General features: G+C 53.3%; 1 protein-coding gene across 1 annotated transcript in view; it reads right to left on the reverse strand.

The window, feature by feature from the left end:
- trit1 (tRNA isopentenyltransferase 1) overlaps positions 1 to 20,390 on the reverse strand; it is a 161,554-nt gene that overhangs the window by 96,462 nt on the left and 44,702 nt on the right. Inside the window, exon 2 of the mRNA XM_064982813.1 lies at positions 4,810 to 4,953. Within this exon, the coding sequence (XP_064838885.1) occupies positions 4,810 to 4,953 (144 nt within the window). The remainder of the gene's footprint in view (positions 1 to 4,809; positions 4,954 to 20,390) is intronic.

A 20,390-nucleotide genomic window follows, 5' to 3' on the forward strand; every position in this document is an offset into this window, starting at 1 on the left:
CACTGTCACAGTCATACGCTGGACCTAGTTTTGTCCCATGGAATAAATGTTGTGGATCTTAATGTTTTTCCTCATAATCCAGGACTATCGGACCACCATTTTATTACGTTTGCAATTGCAACAAATAATCTGCTCAGACCCCAACCAAGGATCATCAAAAGTCGTGCTATAAATTCACAGACAACACAAAGATTCCTTGATGTCCTTCCAGATTCCCTCTGTCTACCCAATGACACCAGAGGACAAAAATCAGTTAACCACCTAACTGAGGAACTCAATTTAACCTTGCGCAATACCCTAGATGCAGTTGCACCCCTAAAAACTAAAAACATTTCTCATAAGAAACTAGCTCCCTGGTACACAGAAAATACCCGAGCTCTGAAGCAAGCTTCCAGAAAATTGGAACGGAAATGGCGCCACACCAAACTGGAAGTCTTCCGTCTAGCTTGGAAAGACAGTACCGTGCAGTACCGAAGAGCCCTTACTGCTGCTCGATCATCCTATTTTTCTAACTTAATTGAGGACAATAAGAACAATCCAAAATTCCTTTTTGATACGGTCGCAAAGCTAACTAAAAAGCAGCATTCCCCAAGAGAGGATGACTTTCACTTTAGCAGTGATAAATTCATGAACTTCTTTGAGGAAAAAATTATGATTATTAGAAAGCAAATTACAGACTCCTCCTTAAATCTGCGTATTCCTTCAAAGCTCAGTTGTCCTGAGTCTGCACAACTCTGCGTGGACCTAGGATCAAGAGAGACGCTCAAGTGTTTTAGTACTATATCTCTTGACACAATGATGAAAATAATCATGGCCTCTAAACCTTCAAGCTGCTTACTGGACCCTATTCCAACTAAACTACTGAAAGAGCTGCTTCCTGTGCTTGGCCCTCCTATGTTGAACATAATAAACGGCTCTCTATCCACCGGATGTGTACCAAACTCACTAAAGTGGCAGTAATAAAGCCTCTCTTGAAAAAGCCAAACCTTGACCCAGAAAATATAAAAAACTATCGGCCTATATCGAATCTTCCATTCCTCTCAAAAATCTTAGAAAAGGCTGTTGCTCAGCAACTCACTGCCTTCCTGAAGACAAACAATGTATATGAAATGCTTCAGTCTGGTTTTAGACCCCATCATAGCACTGAGACGGCACTTGTGAAGGTGGTAAATGACATTTTAATGGCATCGGACCGAGGCTCTGCATCTGTCCTCGTGCTCCTAGACCTTAGTGCTGCTTTTGATACCATCGATCACCACATTCTTTTGGAGAGATTGGAAACCCAAATTGGTCTACACGGACAAGTTCTGGCCTGGTTTAGATCTTATCTGTCGGAAAGATATCAGTTTGTCTCTGTGGATGGTTTGTCCTCTGACAAATCAACTGTAAATTTCGGTGTTCCTCAAGGTTCCGTTTTAGGACCGCTGTTGTTTTCACTATATATTTTACCTCTTGGGGATGTTATTCGAAAACATAATGTTAACTTTCACTGCTATGCGGATGATACACAGCTGTACATTTCAATGAAACATGGTGAAGCCCCAAAATTGCCCTCGCTAGAAGCATGTGTTTCAGACATAAGGAAGTGGATGGCAGCAAACTTTCTACTTTTAAACTCGGATAAAACAGAGATGCTTGTTCTAGGTCCCAAGAAACAAAGAGATCTTCTGTTGAATCTGACAATTAATCTTAATGGTTGTACAGTCATCTCAAATAAAACTGTGAAGGACCTCGGCGTTACTCTGGACCCTGATCTCTCTTTTGAAGAACATATCAAGACCATTTCAAGGACAGCTTTTTTCCATCTACGTAACATTGCAAAAATCAGAAACTTTCTGTCCAAAAATGATGCAGAAAAATTAATCCATGCTTTTGTCACTTCTAGGTTAGACTACTGCAATGCTCTACTTTCCGGCTACCCGGATAAAGCACTAAATAAACTTCAGTTAGTGCTAAATACGGCTGCTAGAATCCTGACTAGAACCAAAAATTTGATCATATTACTCCAGTGCTAGCCTCCCTACACTGGCTTCCTGTCAAAGCAAGGGCTGATTTCAAGGTTTTACTGCTAACCTACAAAGCATTGCATGGGCTTGCTCCTACCTATCTCTCTGATTTGGTCCTGCCGTACATACCTACACGTACGCTACGGTCACAAGACGCAGGCCTCCTAATTGTCCTAGAATTTCTAAGCAAACAGCTGGAGGCAGGGCTTTCTCCTATAGAGCTCCATTTTTATGGAACGGTCTGCCTACCCATGTCAGAGACGCAAACTCGGTCTCAACCTTTAAGTCTTTACTGAAGACTCATCTCTTCAGTGGGTCATATGATTGAGTGTAGTCTGGCCCAGGAGTGGGAAGGTGAACGGAAGGCTCTGGAGCAACGAACCACCCTTGCTGTCTCTGCCTGGCCGGTTCCCCTCTTTCCACTGGGATTCTCTGCCTCTAACCCTATTACAGGGGCTGAGTCACTGGCTTGCTGGGGCTCTCTCATGCCGTCCCTGGAGGGGGTGCGTCACCTGAGTGGGTTGATTCACTGATGTGGTCATCCTGTCTGGGTTGGCGCCCCCTTGGGTTGTGCCGTGGCGGAGATCTTTGCGGGCTATACTCAGCTTTGTCTCAGGATGGTAAGTTGGTGGTTGAAGATATCCCTCCAGTGGTGTGGGGGCTGTGCTTTGGCATAGTGGGTGGGGTTATATCCTTCCTGTTTGGCCCTGTCCGGGGGTGTCCTCGGGTGGGGCCACAGTGTCTCCTGACCCCTCCTGTCTCAGCCTCCAGTATTTATGCTGCAGTAGTTTATGTGTCGGGGCTAGGGTCAGTTTGTTATATCTGGAGTACTTCTCCTGTCCAATTCGGTGTCCTGTGTGAATCTAAGTGTGCGTTCTCTAATTCTCTCCTTCTCTCTCTCGGAGGACCTGAGCCCTAGGACCATGCCCCAGGACTACCTGACATGATGACTCCTTGCTGTCCCCAGTCCACCTGGCCGTGCTGCTGCTCCAGTTTCAACTGAACCGCGGCCCTAGGACCATGCCCCAGGACTACTTGACATGATGACTCCTTGCTGTCCCCAGTCCACCTGGCCGTGCTGCTGCTCCAGTTTCAACTGTTCTGCCTTATTATTATTCGACCATGCTGGTCATTTATGAACATTTGAACATCTTGGCCATGTTCTGTTATAATCTCTACCCGGCACAGCCAGAAGAGGACTGGCCACCCCACATAGCCTGGTTCCTCTCTAGGTTTCTTCCTAGGTTTTGGCTTTTCTAGGGAGTTTTTCCTAGCCACCGTGCTTCTACACCTGCATTGCTTGCTGTTTGGGGTTTTAGGCTGGGTTTCTGTACAGCACTTTGAGATATCAGCTGATGTACGAAGGGCTATATAAATAAATTTGATTTGATTTGATTTGATATCAGTCTACTCAACACCTAAGATATTTTTCCCCCAACGTCCTCAGAGTCATCGGACTCCAAAACATCCACGCCTACCCCTGCGAAACCCGGACGATGCTGGGCCAATTGTGCAGCTCACTATGGGACGCCCAATCACGGCCAGATGTGATACAGCCTGGATTCGAACCAGACGGTAGTGACGCCTCTTGCACTGAGATGTTGATGTTGGCGCCCCCCCCCCCCTTTGTTGTGCCATGGCGGAGATCTTTGTGGGCTATACTCAGCCTTGTCTCAGGATGGTAAGTTGGTGGTTGAAGATATCCCTCTAATGGTGTGGGGGCTGTGCTTTGGCAAAGTGGGTGGGGTTATATCCTTCCTGTTTGGCCCTGTCCGGGGGTGTCCTCAGATGGGGCCACAGTGTCTCCTGACCCCTCCTGTCTCAGCCTCCAGTATTTATGCTGCAGTAGTTTGTGTGTCGGGGGGCTCGGGTCAGTTTGTTATATCTGGAGTACTTCTCCTGTCCTATTCGGTGTCCTGTGTGAATCTATGTGTGCGTTCTCTAATTCTCTCCTTCTCTCCCTCTCTCGGAGGAGGACCTGAGCCCTAGGACCATGCCCCAGGACTACCTGACATGATGACTCCTTGCTGTCCCCAGTCCACCTGGCCGTGCTGCTGCTCCAGTTTCAACTGTTCTGCCTTATTATTATTATTGACCATGCTGGTCATTTATGAACATTTGAACATTTTGGCCATGTTCTGTTATAATCTCCACCTGGCACAGCCAGAAGAGGACTGGCCACCCCACATAGCCTGGTTCCTCTCTAGGTTTCTTCCTAGGTTTTGGCCTTTCTAGGGAGTTTTTCCTAGCCACCGTGCTTCTACACGTGCATTGCTTGCTGTTTGGGGTTTTAGGCTGGATTTCTGTACAACACTTTGAGATATCAGCTGATGTACGAAGGGCTATATAAATAAATTTGATTTTAAATAAATTTGATTTTGATTTGATGTGTGTTTTAACTATTTAACTGTACTAGAATGCATAAAAAGCCACTAAAATGTGAAATATTGGTTATCGGTATTGGTATCGTTTAGATAGCTGTTGCTACCTAATTTGTCCTGGGATATAAACATTGGGTTGCTATTTTACCTGAAATGCACAAGATCCTCTACTCAACCAACTTTAAGGTGCATAACCACCACCAACTGGACTGGCGTGTGGACCTCACTCCATCTTCCAATCACCCACTTGGGTATGTGCTCCTAAAAACCAATGAGATTGAAGAGGCGGGACTGGCAGCGCGTCAAGCTCCACAAATAAAACCAAATTCTATTTTAGCGCCTGGCTACGTAGACGCTCGTTGACGTGCGCCAGCGTTGTGGTCCACATGTCTCACCCATACAGGAAGTACATTCATAAAGGATATGAGAGCCAGGGCCTTGTTCCTGAAGTCTACCACAGTGTAGCTGCTGACCAAGGGATCCACGAAGCTGATCATGTGATGACTGCACTGGGCACGCTCCTCAGCCGTCACCTTATTGGTTATGATGTCCAGCCCACGATACACCTGAGGAAGAGAGAGAGAGAATCAATCAGATGTCAAGATCCACAAGGCAGAGAAGTTGTCCATGAAATGTGCTTCAGACCAATCGAACTGCAATTAACGCAAAACAACGTAGAGTGAGAAACATTAGCCAATAACAGAACATTTACATTTAAGTCATTTAGCAGACGCTCTTATCCAGAGCGACTTACAAATTGGCACAGCCACTGAGCTTAGCAGACCCACGGACAAAGCCAGCGTTGGATAACAGAACAGCCACTGAGCTAAGCAGACCCACGGACAAAGCCAGCGTTGGATAACAGAACAGCCACTGAGCTTAGCAGACCCACGGACAAAGCCAGCGTTGGATAACAGAACAGCCACTGAGCTTAGCAGACCCACGGACAAAGCCAGCGTTGGATAACAGAACAGCCACTGAGCTAAGCAGACCCACGGACAAAGCCAGCGTTGGATAACAGAACAGCCACTGAGCTTAGCAGACCCACGGACAAAGCCAGCGTTGGATAACAGAACAGCCACTGAGCTAAGCAGACCCACGGACAAAGCCAGCGTTGGATAACAGAACAGCCACTGAGCTTAGCAGACCCACGGACACTACCAGTGTTGGATAACAGAACAGCCACTGAGCTAAGCAGACCCACGGACAAAGCCAGCGTTGGATAACAGAACAGCCACTGAGCTAAGCAGACCCACGGACAAAGCCAGCGTTGGATAACAGAACAGCCACTGAGCTTAGCAGACCCACGGACAAAGCCAGCGTTGGATAACAGAACAGCCACTGAGCTAAGCAGACCCACGGACAAAGCCAGCGTTGGATAACAGAACAGCCACTGAGCTTAGCAGACCCACGGACACTACCAGCGTTGGATAACAGAACAGCCACTGAGCTAAGCAGACCCACGGACAAAGCCAGCGTTGGATAACAGAACAGCCACTGAGCTTAGCAGACCCACGGACACTACCAGCGTTGGATAACAGAACAGCCACTGAGCTTAGCAGACCCACGGACAAAGCCAGCGTTGGATAACAGAACAGCCACTGAGCTAAACAGACCCAGGGACACAGTTGGATAACAGAACAGCCACTGAGCTTAGCAGACCCACGGACAAAGCCAGCGTTGGATAACAGAACAGCCACTGAGCTAAGCAGACCCAGGGACACAGTTGGATAACAGAACAGCCACTGAGCTAAGCAGACCCACGGACACTACCAGCGTTGGATAACAGAACAGCCACTGAGCTAAGCAGACCCACGGACAAAGCCAGCGTTGGATAACAGAACAGCCACTGAGCTAAGCAGACCCACGGACACAGTTGAATAACAGAACAGCCACTGAGCTTAGCAGACCCACGGACACAGTTGGATAACAGAACAGCCACTGAGCTAAGTAGACCCACGGACACTACCAGCGTTGGATAACAGAACAGCCACTGAGCTAAGCAGACCCACAGACAAAGCCAGCGTTGGATAACAGAACAGCCACTGAGCTTAGCAGACCCACGGACACTACCAGCGTTGGATAACAGAACAGCCACTGAGCTAAGCAGACCCACGGACAAAGCCAGCGTTGGATAACAGAACAGCCACTGAGCTTAGCAGACCCACGGACACTACCAGCGTTGGATAACAGAACAGCCACTGAGCTTAGCAGACCCACAGACACTACCAGCGTTGGATAACAGAACAGCCACTGAGCTAAACAGACCCACGGACACAGTTGAATAACAGAACAGCCACTGAGCTTAGCAGACCCACGGACAAAGCCAGCGTTGGATAACAGAACAGCCACTGAGCTAAGCAGACCCACGGACACAGTTGAATAACAGAACAGCCACTGAGCTTAGCAGACCCACGGACACAGTTGGATAACAGAACAGCCACTGAGCTTAGCAGACCCACGGACACAGTTGGATAACAGAACAGCCAATGAGCTAAGCAGACCCACGGACACTATCAGCGTTGGATAACAGAACAGCCACTGAGCTAAGCAGACCCACAGACAAAGCCAGCGTTGGATAACAGAACAGCCACTGAGCTAAGCAGACCCACGGACAAAGCCAGCGTTGGATAACAGAACAGCCACTGAGCTAAGCAGACCCACGGACAAAGCCAGCGTTGGATAACAGAACAGCCACTGAGCTAAGCAGACCCACGGACAAAGCCAGCGTTGGATAACAGAACAGCCACTGAGCTTAGCAGACCCACGGACAAAGCCAGCGTTGGATAACAGAACAGCCACTGAGCTAAGCAGACCCACGGACACAGTTGAATAACAGAACAGCCACTGAGCTTAGCAGACCCACGGACACAGTTGGATAACAGAACAGCCAATGAGCTAAGCAGACCCACGGACACTATCAGCGTTGGATAACAGAACAGCCACTGAGCTAAGCAGACCCACAGACAAAGCCAGCGTTGGATAACAGAACAGCCACTGAGCTAAGCAGACCCACGGACAAAGCCAGCGTTGGATAACAGAACAGCCACTGAGCTAAGCAGACCCACGGACAAAGCCAGCGTTGGATAACAGAACAGCCACTGAGCTAAGCAGACCCACGGACAAAGCCAGCGTTGGATAACAGAACAGCCACTGAGCTTAGCAGACCCACGGACAAAGCCAGCGTTGGATAACAGAACAGCCACTGAGCTTAGCAGACCCACGGACAAAGCCAGCGTTGGATAACAGAACAGCCACTGAGCTTAGCAGACCCACGGACACTACCAGTGTTGGATAACAGAACAGCCACTGAGCTTAGCAGACCCACGAACACAGTTGGATAACAGAACAGCCACTGAGCTTAGCAGACCCACGGACAAAGCCAGCGTTGGATAACAGAACAGCCACTGAGCTTAGCAGACCCACGGACAAAGCCAGTGTTGGATAACAGAACAGCCACTGAGCTTAGCAGACCCACGGACAAAGCCAGCGTTGGATAACAGAACAGCCACTGAGCTTAGCAGACCCACGGACACTACCAGCGTTGGATAACAGAACAGCCACTGAGCTTAGCAGACCCACGGACACTACCAGCGTTGGATAACAGAACAGCCACTGAGCTAAGCAGACCCACGGACAAAGCCAGCGTTGGATAACAGAACAGCCACTGAGCTAAGCAGACCCACGGACAAAGCCAGCGTTGGATAACAGAACAGCCACTGAGCTTAGCAGACCCACGGACACTACCAGCGTTGGATAACAGAACAGCCACTGAGCTAAGCAGACCCACGGACAAAGCCAGCGTTGGATAACAGAACAGCCACTGAGCTTAGCAGACCCACGGACAAAGCCAGCGTTGGATAACAGAACAGCCACTGAGCTAAGCAGACCCACGGACACAGTTGGATAACAGAACAGCCACTGAGCTAAGTAGACCCACGGACACTACCAGCGTTGGATAACAGAACAGCCACTGAGCTAAGCAGACCCACAGACAAAGCCAGCGTTGGATAACAGAACAGCCACTGAGCTTAGCAGACCCACGGACAAAGCCAGCGTTGGATAACAGAACAGCCACTGAGCTAAACAGACCCACGGACACAGTTGAATAACAGAACAGCCAATGAGCTAAGCAGACCCACGGACACTACCAGCGTTGGATAACAGAACAGCCACTGAGCTTAGCAGACCCACAGACACTACCAGCGTTGGATAACAGAACAGCCACTGAGCTAAGCAGACCCACGGACAAAGCCAGCGTTGGATAACAGAACAGCCACTGAGCTTAGCAGACCCACGGACAAAGCCAGCGTTGGATAACAGAACAGCCACTGAGCTAAGCAGACCCACGGACACAGTTGAATAACAGAACAGCCACTGAGCTTAGCAGACCCACGGACACAGTTGGATAACAGAACAGCCAATGAGCTAAGCAGACCCACGGACACTATCAGCGTTGGATAACAGAACAGCCACTGAGCTTAGCAGACCCACGGACAAAGCCAGCGTTGGATAACAGAACAGCCACTGAGCTAAGCAGACCCACAGACAAAGCCAGCGTTGGATAACAGAACAGCCACTGAGCTAAGCAGACCCACGGACAAAGCCAGCGTTGGATAACAGAACAGCCACTGAGCTAAGCAGACCCACGGACAAAGCCAGCGTTGGATAACAGAACAGCCACTGAGCTAAGCAGACCCACGGACAAAGCCAGCGTTGGATAACAGAACAGCCACTGAGCTAAGCAGACCCACGGACAAAGCCAGCGTTGGATAACAGAACAGCCACTGAGCTTAGCAGACCCACGGACAAAGCCAGCGTTGGATAACAGAACAGCCACTGAGCTTAGCAGACCCACGGACAAAGCCAGCGTTGGATAACAGAACAGCCACTGAGCTTAGCAGACCCACGGACACTACCAGCGTTGGATAACAGAACAGCCACTGAGCTAAGCAGACCCACGGACACAGTTGGATAACAGAACAGCCACTGAGCTTAGCAGACCCACGGACACTGCCAGCGTTGGATAACAGAACAGCCACTGAGCTTAGCAGACCCACGGACACAGTTGGATAACAGAACTACACATACATGTACTGTTGTTTCTTCAGGCTCCTTACATTTTGGGGGGAGGGGCATTGACATTACAGAAGGCAGGCACACCATCAGTAATGAGAACATAACGCTCCCTAAAATTACCAGACTGTGTACCACCTCTCTCTCACACACACACACACACAGTGAAGGAACGATCAACGTGTTCTCCTAGTTGTCAGTGCCTGTACCCATCTCCCTCTGTGCCCGTACCCATCTCCCTCTGTGCCCGTACCCATCTCCCTCTGTGCCCGTACCCATCTCCCTCTGTGCCCGTCCCATCTCCTCTGTGCCCGTACCCATCTCCCTCTGTGCCCGTACCCATCTCCCTCTGTGCCCGTACCCATCTCCCTCTGTGCCCGTACCCATCTCCCTCTGTGCCCGTACCCATCTCCCTCTGTGCCCGTACCCATCTCCCTCTGTGCCCGTACCCATCTCCCTCTGTGCCCGTACCCATCTCCCTCTGTGCCCGTACCCATCTCCCTCTGTGCCCGTACCCATCTCCCTCTGTGCCCGTACCCATCTCCCTCTGTGCCCGTACCCATCTCCCTCTGTGCCCGTACCCATCTCCCTCTGTGCCCGTACCCATCTCCCTCTGTGCCCGTACCCATCTCCCTCTGTGCCCGTACCCATCTCCCTCTGTGCCCGTACCCATCTCCCTCTGTGCCCGTACCCATCTCCCTCTGTGCCTGTACCCATCTCCCCCTGTGCCTGTACCCATCTCCCCCTGTGCCTGTACCCATCTCCCCCTGTGCCTGTACCCATCTCCCCCTGTGCCTGTACCCATCTCCCCCTGTGCCTGTACCCATCTCCCCCTGTGCCTGTCAGCGTAACAGGAAACACGGCCCGGGGGGGGGGGTACTCCTTTAAAACATACGTGGTGTCAAACTCAATTCCACGGTTTTTACTTTCAATTAAGACCTAGATAAGCAGGTGAGGCAAGTTCGTTACTAATTAGTGACCTCATCAACCAGGTAAAAGGGAGGAGTGAGAACAAGCAGACGGGATATGGACTCGTGTTCTGAGGAATGTTCCACGGAGCGAAGAGGATGAATATCAGAAATGAAGAGATAACATGGCTGAACGGAGAGATAGAGAGAGACGGACGTTAAAACGAAAAGGATAATCGAAACTCTAAATTATTAGTGCAAAAAGGATTGAAACTGACGGTGCTTAATTTGTGCTTGGCAGGGTCATCGTCACACCCGGCTAGGAGATGAGACAGAGGAGAGAGAAAGCAGTGGAGAAGAGAGACAGAGGAGTTACTCTGGACCCTGATCTCTCTTTTGAAGAACATATCAAGACCGTTTCAAGGACAGCTTTTTTCCCCATCTATGTAACATTGCAAAAATCAGAAACTTTTTGGCCAAAAATGATGCAGAAAAATTAATCCATGCTTTTGTCACTTCTAGGTTAGACTACTGCAATGCTCTACTTAAAAAAATAAAAATAAAGCACTAAATAAACTTCAGTTAGTGCTAAATACGGCTGCTAGAATCCTGACTAGAACCAAAAAATTATCATATTACTCCAGTGCTAGCCTATACACTGGCTTCCTGTCAAAGCAAGGGCTGATTTCAAGGTTTTACTGCTAACCTACAAAGCATTACATGGGCTTGCTCCTACCCATCTCTCTGATTTGGTCCTGCCGTACATACCTACACGTACGCTTCGGTCACAAGACACAGGCCTTCTAACTGTCCCTAGATTTTCTAAGCAAACAGCTGGAGGCAGGGCTTTCTCCTATAGAGCTCCATTTTTATGGAACGGTCTGCCTACCCATGTGAGAGGCGCAGACTCGGTCTCAACCTTTAAGTCTTCACTGAAGACTCATCTCTTCAGTAGGTCATATGATTGAGTGTAGTCTGTCCCAGGAGTGTGAAGGTGAACGGAAAGGCTCTGGAGCAATGAACTGCCCTTGCTATCTCTGCCTGGCCGGTTCCCCTCTCTCCACTGGGATTCTCTGCCTCTAACCCTATTACAGGGGCTGAGTCACTGGCTTACTGGGGCACTTTCATACCGTCCCTAGGAGGGGTGCATCACTTGAGTGGGTTGAGTCACTGATGTGATCTTCCTGTCTGGGTTGGCGCCCCCCCCTTGGGTTGTGCCGTGGCGGAGATCTTTGTGGGCTATACTTGGCCTTGTCTCAGGATGGTAAGTTGGTGGTTGAAGATATCCCTCTAGTGGTGTGGGGGCTTATGCTTTGGCAAAGTGGGTGGGGTTATATCCTTCCTGTTTGGCCCTGTCCAGGGGTGTCCTCGGATGGGGCCACAGTGTCTCCTGACCCCTCCTGTCTCAGCCTCCAGTATTTATGCTGCAGTAGTTTGTGTCGGGGGGCTAGGGTCAGTTTGTTATATCTGGAGTACTTCTCCTGTCCTATCCGATGTCCTTTGTGAATTTAAGTGTACTCTCTCTAATTCTCTCTCTCTCAGAGGAGGACCTGAGCCCTAGGACCATGCCTCAGGACTAGCTGACATGATGACTCCTTGCTGTCCCCAGTCCACCTGGCTGTGCTGCTGCTCCAGTTTCAACTGTTCTGCCTGTGATTATTATTATCTGACCCTGCTGGTCATTTATGAACATTTGAACATCTTGGCCATGTTCTGTTATAATCTCCACCTGGCACAGCCAGAAGAGGACTGGCCACCCCACATAGCCTGGTTCCTCTCTAGAGAGGAGAAGAGACACGAGAGAGGAGAAGAGACACGAGAGAGGAGAAGTGTCAGACAGGGAACAGAGAATAGGAGTAAGACAGGAGGAGACAGAAGAGGACAAAAGAATGGAGGAAGTGGAGACCGAGGACACGAGAACCAAACGGAAAGCGAAAAGGAGTAAGTGAATAGTAGTGGAGACAGGAGAGGAGACAGAGGAGAGACAGTAGACATGACAGGGGAGTGGATAGAGAGGAGACAGAAGAGGAGAGGAGACAGGAGTGGAGACAGGGTGAGAGGGAGGGCGAGTGTCAGTGTAATGTGGCTCTAATTCGGAGTCGCGATCCTCAACGGCTCCCTGATTGAGAGGGGTTTGGTCCTCAAAGCAGGGAGAGCACACACACACACACAGCTCGAGCTATTCAAAAGAGCTCGTACCAGCCTCCTCCAGACACGCGCCAACCCTCTCACTCTTTGGGCACATTCATCTTCTCCCTCTACTTCCCAGTCGTGTCCTTTTCGCTTTCCCCCTCCCTCCCTCCTCCTCCGACTGTTTCTCTCCCCCTCCCTCCCTCCTCCATTCATTCATCTCTCCCCTCCCCCCTCCATTCCTCCCCCTTGACTGTTTCTCTCTCCCTCCCTCACTCCATTCCTCCAAATTTCTCTCTCTCCCTCCCTCCCTCCCTCCATTCCTCCTCGACTGTTTCTCTCCCTCCCTCCCTCCCTCCATTCCTCCTCGACTGTTTCTCTCTCTCCCTCCCTCCCTCCATTCCTCCTCGACTGTTTCTCTCTCTCCCTCCCTCCCTCCCTGCTCGACTGTTTCTCTCCCTCCCTCCCTCCCTCCATTCCTCCTCGACTGTTTCTCTCCCTCCCTCCCTCCATTCCTCCTCGACTGTTTCTCTCCCTCCCTCCCTCCCTGCTCGACTGTTTCTCTCCCTCCCTCCCTCCCTCCCCTCCATTCCTCCACGACTGTTTCTCTCCCTCCCTCCCTCCCTCCCTCCCTCCGACTGTTTCTCTCCCTCCCTCCTCGACTGTTTCTCTCCCTCCCTCCTCCCTCCCTCCCTCCATTCCTCCTCGACTGTTTCTCTCTCTCCCTCCCTCCCTCCATTCCTCCTCGACTGTTTCTCTCCCTCCCTCCCTCCATTCCTCCTCGACTGTTTCTCTCTCCCTCCCTCACTCCATTCCTCCAACTTTCTCTCCCTCCCTCCCTCCCTCCCTCCCTCCATTCCTCCTCGACTGTTTCTCTCCCTCCCTCCCTCCCTCCATTCCTCCTCGACTGTTTCTCTCCCTCCCTCCCTCCCTCCCTCCATTCCTCCTCGACTGTTTCTCTCTCTCCCTCCCTCCCTCCATTCCTCCTCGACTGTTTCTCTCTCCCTCCCTCCCTGCTCGACTGTTTCTCTCCCTCCCTCCCTCCATTCCTCCTCGACTGTTTCTCTCCCTCCCTCCCTCCATTCCTCCTCGACTGTTTCTCTCCCTCCCTCCTCGACTGTTTCTCTCCCTCCCTCCCTCCCTCTTCGACTGTTTCTCTCCCTCCCTCCCTCCCTCCTCGACTGTTTCTCTCCCTCCCTCCTCGACTATTTCTCTCCCTCCCTCCCTCCATTCCTCCTCGACTGTTTCTCTCTCTCCCTCCCTCCCTCCATTCCTCCTCGACTGTTTCTCTCTCTCCCTCCCTCCCTCCATTCCTCCTCAACTGTTTCTCTCTCTCCCTCCCTCCTCCCTCCCTCCTCGACTGTTTCTCTCCCTCCCTCCCTCCATTCCTCCTCGACTGTTTCTCTCCCTCCCTCCCTCCATTCCTCCTCGACTGTTTCTCTCCCTCCCTCCCTCCATTCCTCCTCGACTGTTTCTCTCCCTCCCTCCCTCCATTCCTCCTCGACTGTTTCTCTCCCTCCTCCATTCCTCCTCGACTGTTTCTCTCCCTCCCTCCATTCCTCCTCGACTGTTTCTCTCCCTCCCTCCCTCCATTCCTCCTCGACTGTTTCTCTCCCTCCCTCCCTCCATTCCTCCTCGACTGTTTCTCTCCCTCCCTCCCTCCATTCCTCCTCGACTGTTTCTCTCCCTCCCTCCCTCCATTCCTCCTCGACTGTTTCTCTCATTCCTCCTCGACTGTTTCTCTCCCTCCCTCCATTCCTCCTCGACTGTTTCTCTCCCTCCCTCCCTCCTCCATTCCTCCTCGACTGTTTCTCTCCCTCCCTCCCTCCCTCCCTCCATTCCTCCTCGACTGTTTCTCTCCCTCACTCCCTCCATTCCTCCTCGACTGTTTCTCTCCCTCCCTCCTCCATTCCTCCTCGACTGTTTCTCTCCCTCCCCCTCCCTCCCTCCCTGCTCGACTGTTTCTCTCCCTCCCTCCCTCCCTCCCTCCATTCCTCCTCGACTGTTTCTCTCCCTCCCTCCCTCCCTCCCTCCATTCCTCCTCGACTGTTTCTCTCCCTCCCTCCCTCCATTCCTCCTCGACTGTTTCTCTCCCTCCCTCCCTCCATTCCTCCTCAACTGTTTCTCTCCCTCCCTCCCTGCCTCCATTCCACCTCAACTGTTTCCCTCCCTCCCTCCCTCCTCGACTGTTTCCCTCCCTCCCTCCCTCCTCGACTGTTTCCCTCCCTCCCTCCCTCCTCGACTGTTTCTCTCCCTCCCTCCCTCCCTCCTCGACTGTTTCTCTCCCTCCCTCCTCGACTGTTTCTCTCCCTCCCTCCTCGACTGTTTCTCTCCCTCCCTCCCTCCATTCCTCCTCGACTGTTTCTCTCTCCCTCCCTCCCTCCATTCCTCCTCGACTGTTTCTCTCTCTCCCTCCCTCCCTCCATTCCTCCTCGACTGTTTCTCTCTCTCCCTCCCTCCCTCCATTCCTCCTCGACTGTTTCTCTCCCTCCCTCCCTCCATTCCTCCTCGACTGTTTCTCTCCCTCCCTCCCTCCCTCCATTCCTCCTCGACTGTTTCCCTCCCTCCCTCCTCGACTGTTTCTCTCTCTCCCTCCCTCCCTCCATTCCTCCTCGACTGTTTCTCTCCCTCCCTCCATTCCTCCTCGACTGTTTCTCTCCCTCCCTCCTCGACTGTTTCTCTCCCTCCCTCCTCGACTGTTTCTCTCCCTCCCTCCCTCCATTCCTCCTCGACTGTTTCTCTCTCTCCCTCCCTCCCTCCATTCCTCCTCGACTGTTTCTCTCTCTCCCTCCCTCCCTCCCTCCCTCCTCGACTGTTTCTCTCCCTCCCTCCCTCCATTCCTCCTCGACTGTTTCTCTCCCTCCCTCCCTCCATTCCTCCTCGACTGTTTCTCTCCCTCCCTCCCTCCATTCCTCCTCGACTGTTTCTCTCCCTCCCTCCCTCCCTCCATTCCTCCTCGACTGTTTCTCTCCCTCCCTCCCTCCCTCCATTCCTCCTCGACTGTTTCTCTCCCTCCCTCCCTCCCTCCCTCCATTCCTCCTCGACTGTTTCTCTCCCTCCCTCCATTCCTCCTCGACTGTTTCTCTCCCTCCCTCCCTCCCTCCCTCCCTCCATTCCTCCTCGACTGTTTCTCTCCCTCCCTCCCTCCCTCCTCGACTGTTTCTCTCACTCCCTCCCTCCCTCCATTCCTCCTCGACTGTTTCTCTCCCTCCCTCCATTCCTCCTCGACTGTTTCTCTCCCTCCCTCCCTCCCTCCCTCCCTCCATTCCTCCTCGACTGTTTCTCTCCCTCCCTCCCTCCCTCCACGACTGTTTCTCTCCCTCCCTCCCTCCCTCCATTCCTCCTCGACTGTTTCTCTCACTCCCTCCCTCCCTCCCTCCCTCCTCGACTGTTTCCCTCCCTCCCTCCTCGACTGTTTCTCTCCCTCCCTCCCTCCATTCCTCCTCGACTGTTTCTCTCCCTCCCTCCCTCCATTCCTCCTCGACTGTTTCTCTCCCTCCCTCCCTGCCTCCATTCCTACTCAACTGTTTCTCTCCCTCCCTCCCTCCTCGACTGTTTCTCTCCCTCCCTCCATTCCTCCTCGACTGTTTCTCTCCCTCCCTCCCTCCCTCCCTCCATTCCTCCTCGACTGTTTCTCTCCCTCCCTCCCTCCTCGACTGTTTCTCTCCCTCCCTCCCTCCCTCCATTCCTCCTCGACTGTTTCTCTCCCTCCCTCCATTCCTCCTCGACTGTTTCTCTCCCTCCCTCCCTCCCTCCATTCCTCCTCGACTGTTTCTCTCCCTCCCTCCATTCCTCCTCGACTGTTTCTCTCCCTCCCTCCATTCCTCCTCGACTGTTTCTCTCCCTCCCTCCCTCCCTCCCTCCATTCCTCCTCGACTGTTTCTCTCCCTCCCTCCCTCCCTCCATTCCTCCTCGACTGTTTCTCTCACTCCCTCCCTCCATCCCTCCTCGACTGTTTCCCTCCCTCCCTCCCTCCTCGACTGTTTCCCTCCCTCCCTCCTCGACTGTTTCTCTCCCTCCCTCCCTCCATTCCTCCTCGACTGTTTCTCTCCCTCCCTCCATTCCTCCTCGACTGTTTCTCTCCCTCCCTCCATTCCTCCATTCCTCCTCGACTGTTTCTCTCCATTCCTCCTCGACTGTTTCTCTCCCTCCCTCCATTCCTCCTCGACTGTTTCTCTCCCTCCCTCCCTCCCTCCATTCCTCCTCGACTGTTTCTCTCCCTCCCTCCCTCCACGACTGTTTCTCTCCCTCCCTCCCTCCCTCCATTCCTCCCCGACTGTTTCCCTCCCTCCCTCCTCGACTGTTTCCCTCCCTCCCTCCTCGACTGTTTCTCTCCCTCCCTCCATTCCTCCTCGACTGTTTCTCTCCCTCCCTCCCTCCATTCCTCCTCGACTGTTTCTCTCCCTCCCTCCCTCCCTCCCTCCCTCTTCGACTGTTTCTCTCCCTCCCTCCCTCCCTCCCTCCCTCTTCGACTGTTTCTCTCCCTCCCTCCCTCCATTCCTCCTCGACTGTTTCTCTCCCTCCCTCCCTCCTCCCTCCTCGACTGTTTCTCTCCCTCCCTCCCTCCCTCCCTCCTCGACTGTTTCTCTCCCTCCCTCCCTCCCTCCCTCCCTCCTCGACTGTTTCTCTCCCTCCCTCCCTCCATTCCTCCTCGACTGTTTCTCTCCCTCCCTCCCTCCATTCCTCCTCGACTGTTTCTCTCCCTCCCTCCCTCCATTCCTCCTCGACTGTTTCTCTCCCTCCCTCCCTCCATTCCTCCTCGACTGTTTCTCTCCCTCCCTCCCTCCATTCCTCCTCGACTGTTTCTCTCCCTCCCTCCATTCCTCCTCGACTGTTTCTCTCCCTCCCTGCTTCCATTCCTCCTCGACTGTTTCTCTCCCTCCCTCCCTCCCTCCCTCTTCGACTGTTTCTCTCCCTCCCTCCCTCCATTCCTCCTCGACTGTTTCTCTCCCTCCCTCCCTCCCTCCCTCCTCGACTGTTTCTCTCCCTCCCACCCTGCCTCCATTCCTCCTCGACTGTTTCTCTCCCTCCCTCCCTCCCTCCTCGACTGTTTCTCTCCCTCCCTCCCTCCCTCCATTCCTCCTCGACTGTTTCTCTCCCTCCCTCCCTGCCTCCATTCCTCCTCGACTGTTTCTCTCCCTCCCTCCCTCCCTCCCTCCATTCCTCCTCGACTGTTTCTCTCCCTCCCTCCCTCCATTCCTCCTCGACTGTTTCTCTCCCTCCCTCCCTCCCTCCATTCCTCCTCGACTGTTTCTCTCCCTCCCTCCCTCCCTCCCTCCATTCCTCCTCGACTGTTTCTCTCCCTCCCTCCCTCCATTCCTCCTCGACTGTTTCTCTCCCTCCCTCCCTCCATTCCTCCTCGACTGTTTCTCTCCCTCCCTCCCTCCATTCCTCCTCGACTGTTTCTCTCCCTCCCTCCCTCCCTCCATTCCTGCTTGACTGTTTCTCTCCCTCCCTGCCTCCATTCCTCCTCGACTGTTTCTCTCCCTCCCTCCCTCCCTCCATTCCTGCTTGACTGTTTCTCTCCCTCCCTCCCTCCCTCCCTCCCTCCTTGACTGTTTCCCTCCCTCCCTCCGACTGTTTCTCTCCCTCCCTCCCTCCCTCCTCGACTGTTTCTCTCCCTCCCTCCATTCCTCCTCGACTGTTTCTCTCCCTCCCTCCCTCCCTCCCTCCCTCCATTCCTCCTCGACTGTTTCTCTCCCTCCCTCCCTCCCTCCTCGACTGTTTCTCTCCCTCCCTCCCTCCCTCCATTCCTCCTCGACTGTTTCTCTCCCTCCCTCCATTCCTCCTCGACTGTTTCTCTCCCTCCCTCCCTCCCTCCATTCCTCCTCGACTGTTTCTCTCCCTCCCTCCCTCCCTCCATTCCTCCTCGACTGTTTCTCTCCCTCCCTCCCTCCCTCCCTCCACGACTGTTTCTCTCCCTCCCTCCCTCCCTCCATTCCTCCTCGACTGTTTCTCTCACTCCCTCCCTCCCTCCATTCCTCCTCGACTGTTTCTCTCCCTCCCTCCCTCCATTCCTCCTCGACTGTTTCTCTCCCTCCCTCCCTCCCTCCTCGACTGTTTCCCTCCCTCCCTCCACGACTGTTTCTCTCCCTCCCTCCCTCCCTCCATTCCTCCTCGACTGTTTCTCTCCCTCCCTCCATTCCTCCTCGACTGTTTCTCTCCCTCCCTCCATTCCTCCTCGACTGTTTCTCTCCCTCCCTCCCTCCCTCCATTCCTCCCCGACTGTTTCTCTCCCTCCCTCCCTCCCCGACTGTTTCTCTCCCTCCCTCCCTGCCTCCATTCCTCCTCGACTGTTTCTCTCCCTCCCTCCTCGACTGTTTCCCTCCCTCCCTCCTCGACTGTTTCTCTCCCTCCCTCCCTCCCTCCTCGACTGTTTCTCTCCCTCCCTCCTCGACTGTTTCTCTCCCTCCCTCCATTCCTCCTCGACTGTTTCTCTCCCTCCCTCCCTCCATTCCTCCTCGACTGTTTCTCTCCCTCCCTCCCTCCCTCCCTCCATTCCTCCTCGACTGTTTCTCTCCCTCCCTCCTCGACTGTTTCTCTCCCTCCTCCCTCCCTCCATTCCTCCTCGACTGTTTCTCTCACTCCCTCCCTCCCTCCCTCCCTCCTCGACTGTTTCCCTCCCTCCCTCCTCGACTGTTTCTCTCCCTCCCTCCCTCCCTCCATTCCTCCTCGACTGTTTCTCTCCCTCCCTCCATTCCTCCTCGACTGTTTCTCTCCCTCCCTCCCTCCATTCCTCCTCGACTGTTTCTCTCCCTCCCTCCCTCCATTCCTCCTCGACTGTTTCTCTCCTCCTCCCTCCATTCCTCCTCAACTGTTTCTCTCCCTCCCTCCTCCCTCCTCGACTGTTTCTCTCCCTCCCTCCATTCCTCCTCGACTGTTTCTCTCCCTCCTCCATTCCTCCTCGACTGTTTCTCTCCCTCCCTCCCTCCATTCCTCCTCGACTGTTTCTCTCCCTCCCTCCCTCCTCGACTGTTTCTCTCCCTCCCTCCCTCCCTCCATTCCTCCTCGACTGTTTCTCTCCCTCCCTCCATTCCTCCTCGACTGTTTCTCTCCCTCCCTCCCTCCATTCCTCCTCGACTGTTTCTCTCCCTCCCTCCCTCCATTCCTCCTCGACTGTTTCTCTCCCTCCCTCCCTGCCTCCATTCCTACTCAACTGTTTCTCTCCCTCCCTCCCTCCCTCCTCGACTGTTTCTCTCCCTCCCTCCATTCCTCCTCGACTGTTTCTCTCCCTCCCTCCCTCCCTCCTCGACTGTTTCTCTCCCTCCCTCCATTCCTCCTCGACTGTTTCTCTCCCTCCTTCCATTCCTCCTCGACTGTTTCTCTCCCTCCCTCCCTCCATTCCTCCTCGACTGTTTCTCTCCCTCCCTCCCTCCTCGACTGTTTCTCTCCCTCCCTCCCTCCCTCCATTCCTCCTCGACTGTTTCTCTCCCTCCCTCCATTCCTCCTCGACTGTTTCTCTCCCTCCCTCCCTCCATTCCTCCTCGACTGTTTCTCTCCCTCCCTCCCTCCCTCCATTCCTCCTCGACTGTTTCTCTCCTCCCTCCATTCCTCCTCGACTGTTTCTCTCCCTCCCTCCTCCCTCCCTCCCCCTCCATTCCTCCTCGACTGTTTCTCTCCCTCCTCCCTCCCTCCATTCCTCCTCGACTGTTTCTCTCACTCCTCCCTCCATCCCTCCTCGACTGTTTCCCTCCCTCCCTCCCTCCCTCCCTCCTCGACTGTTTCCCTCCCTCCCTCCCTCCTCGACTGTTTCTCTCCCTCCCTCACTCCATTCCTCCTCGACTGTTTCTCTCCCTCCCTCCCTCCCTCCATTCCTCCTCGACTGTTTCTCTCCCTCCCTCCATTCCTCCTCGACTGTTTCTCTCCCTCCCTCCCTCCACGACTGTTTC

The sequence above is a fragment of the Oncorhynchus masou genome, chromosome 13 (assembly GCF_036934945.1).
Source record: "Oncorhynchus masou masou isolate Uvic2021 chromosome 13, UVic_Omas_1.1, whole genome shotgun sequence".
In the NCBI taxonomy this organism is placed as follows: Eukaryota; Metazoa; Chordata; class Actinopteri; order Salmoniformes; family Salmonidae; genus Oncorhynchus; species Oncorhynchus masou.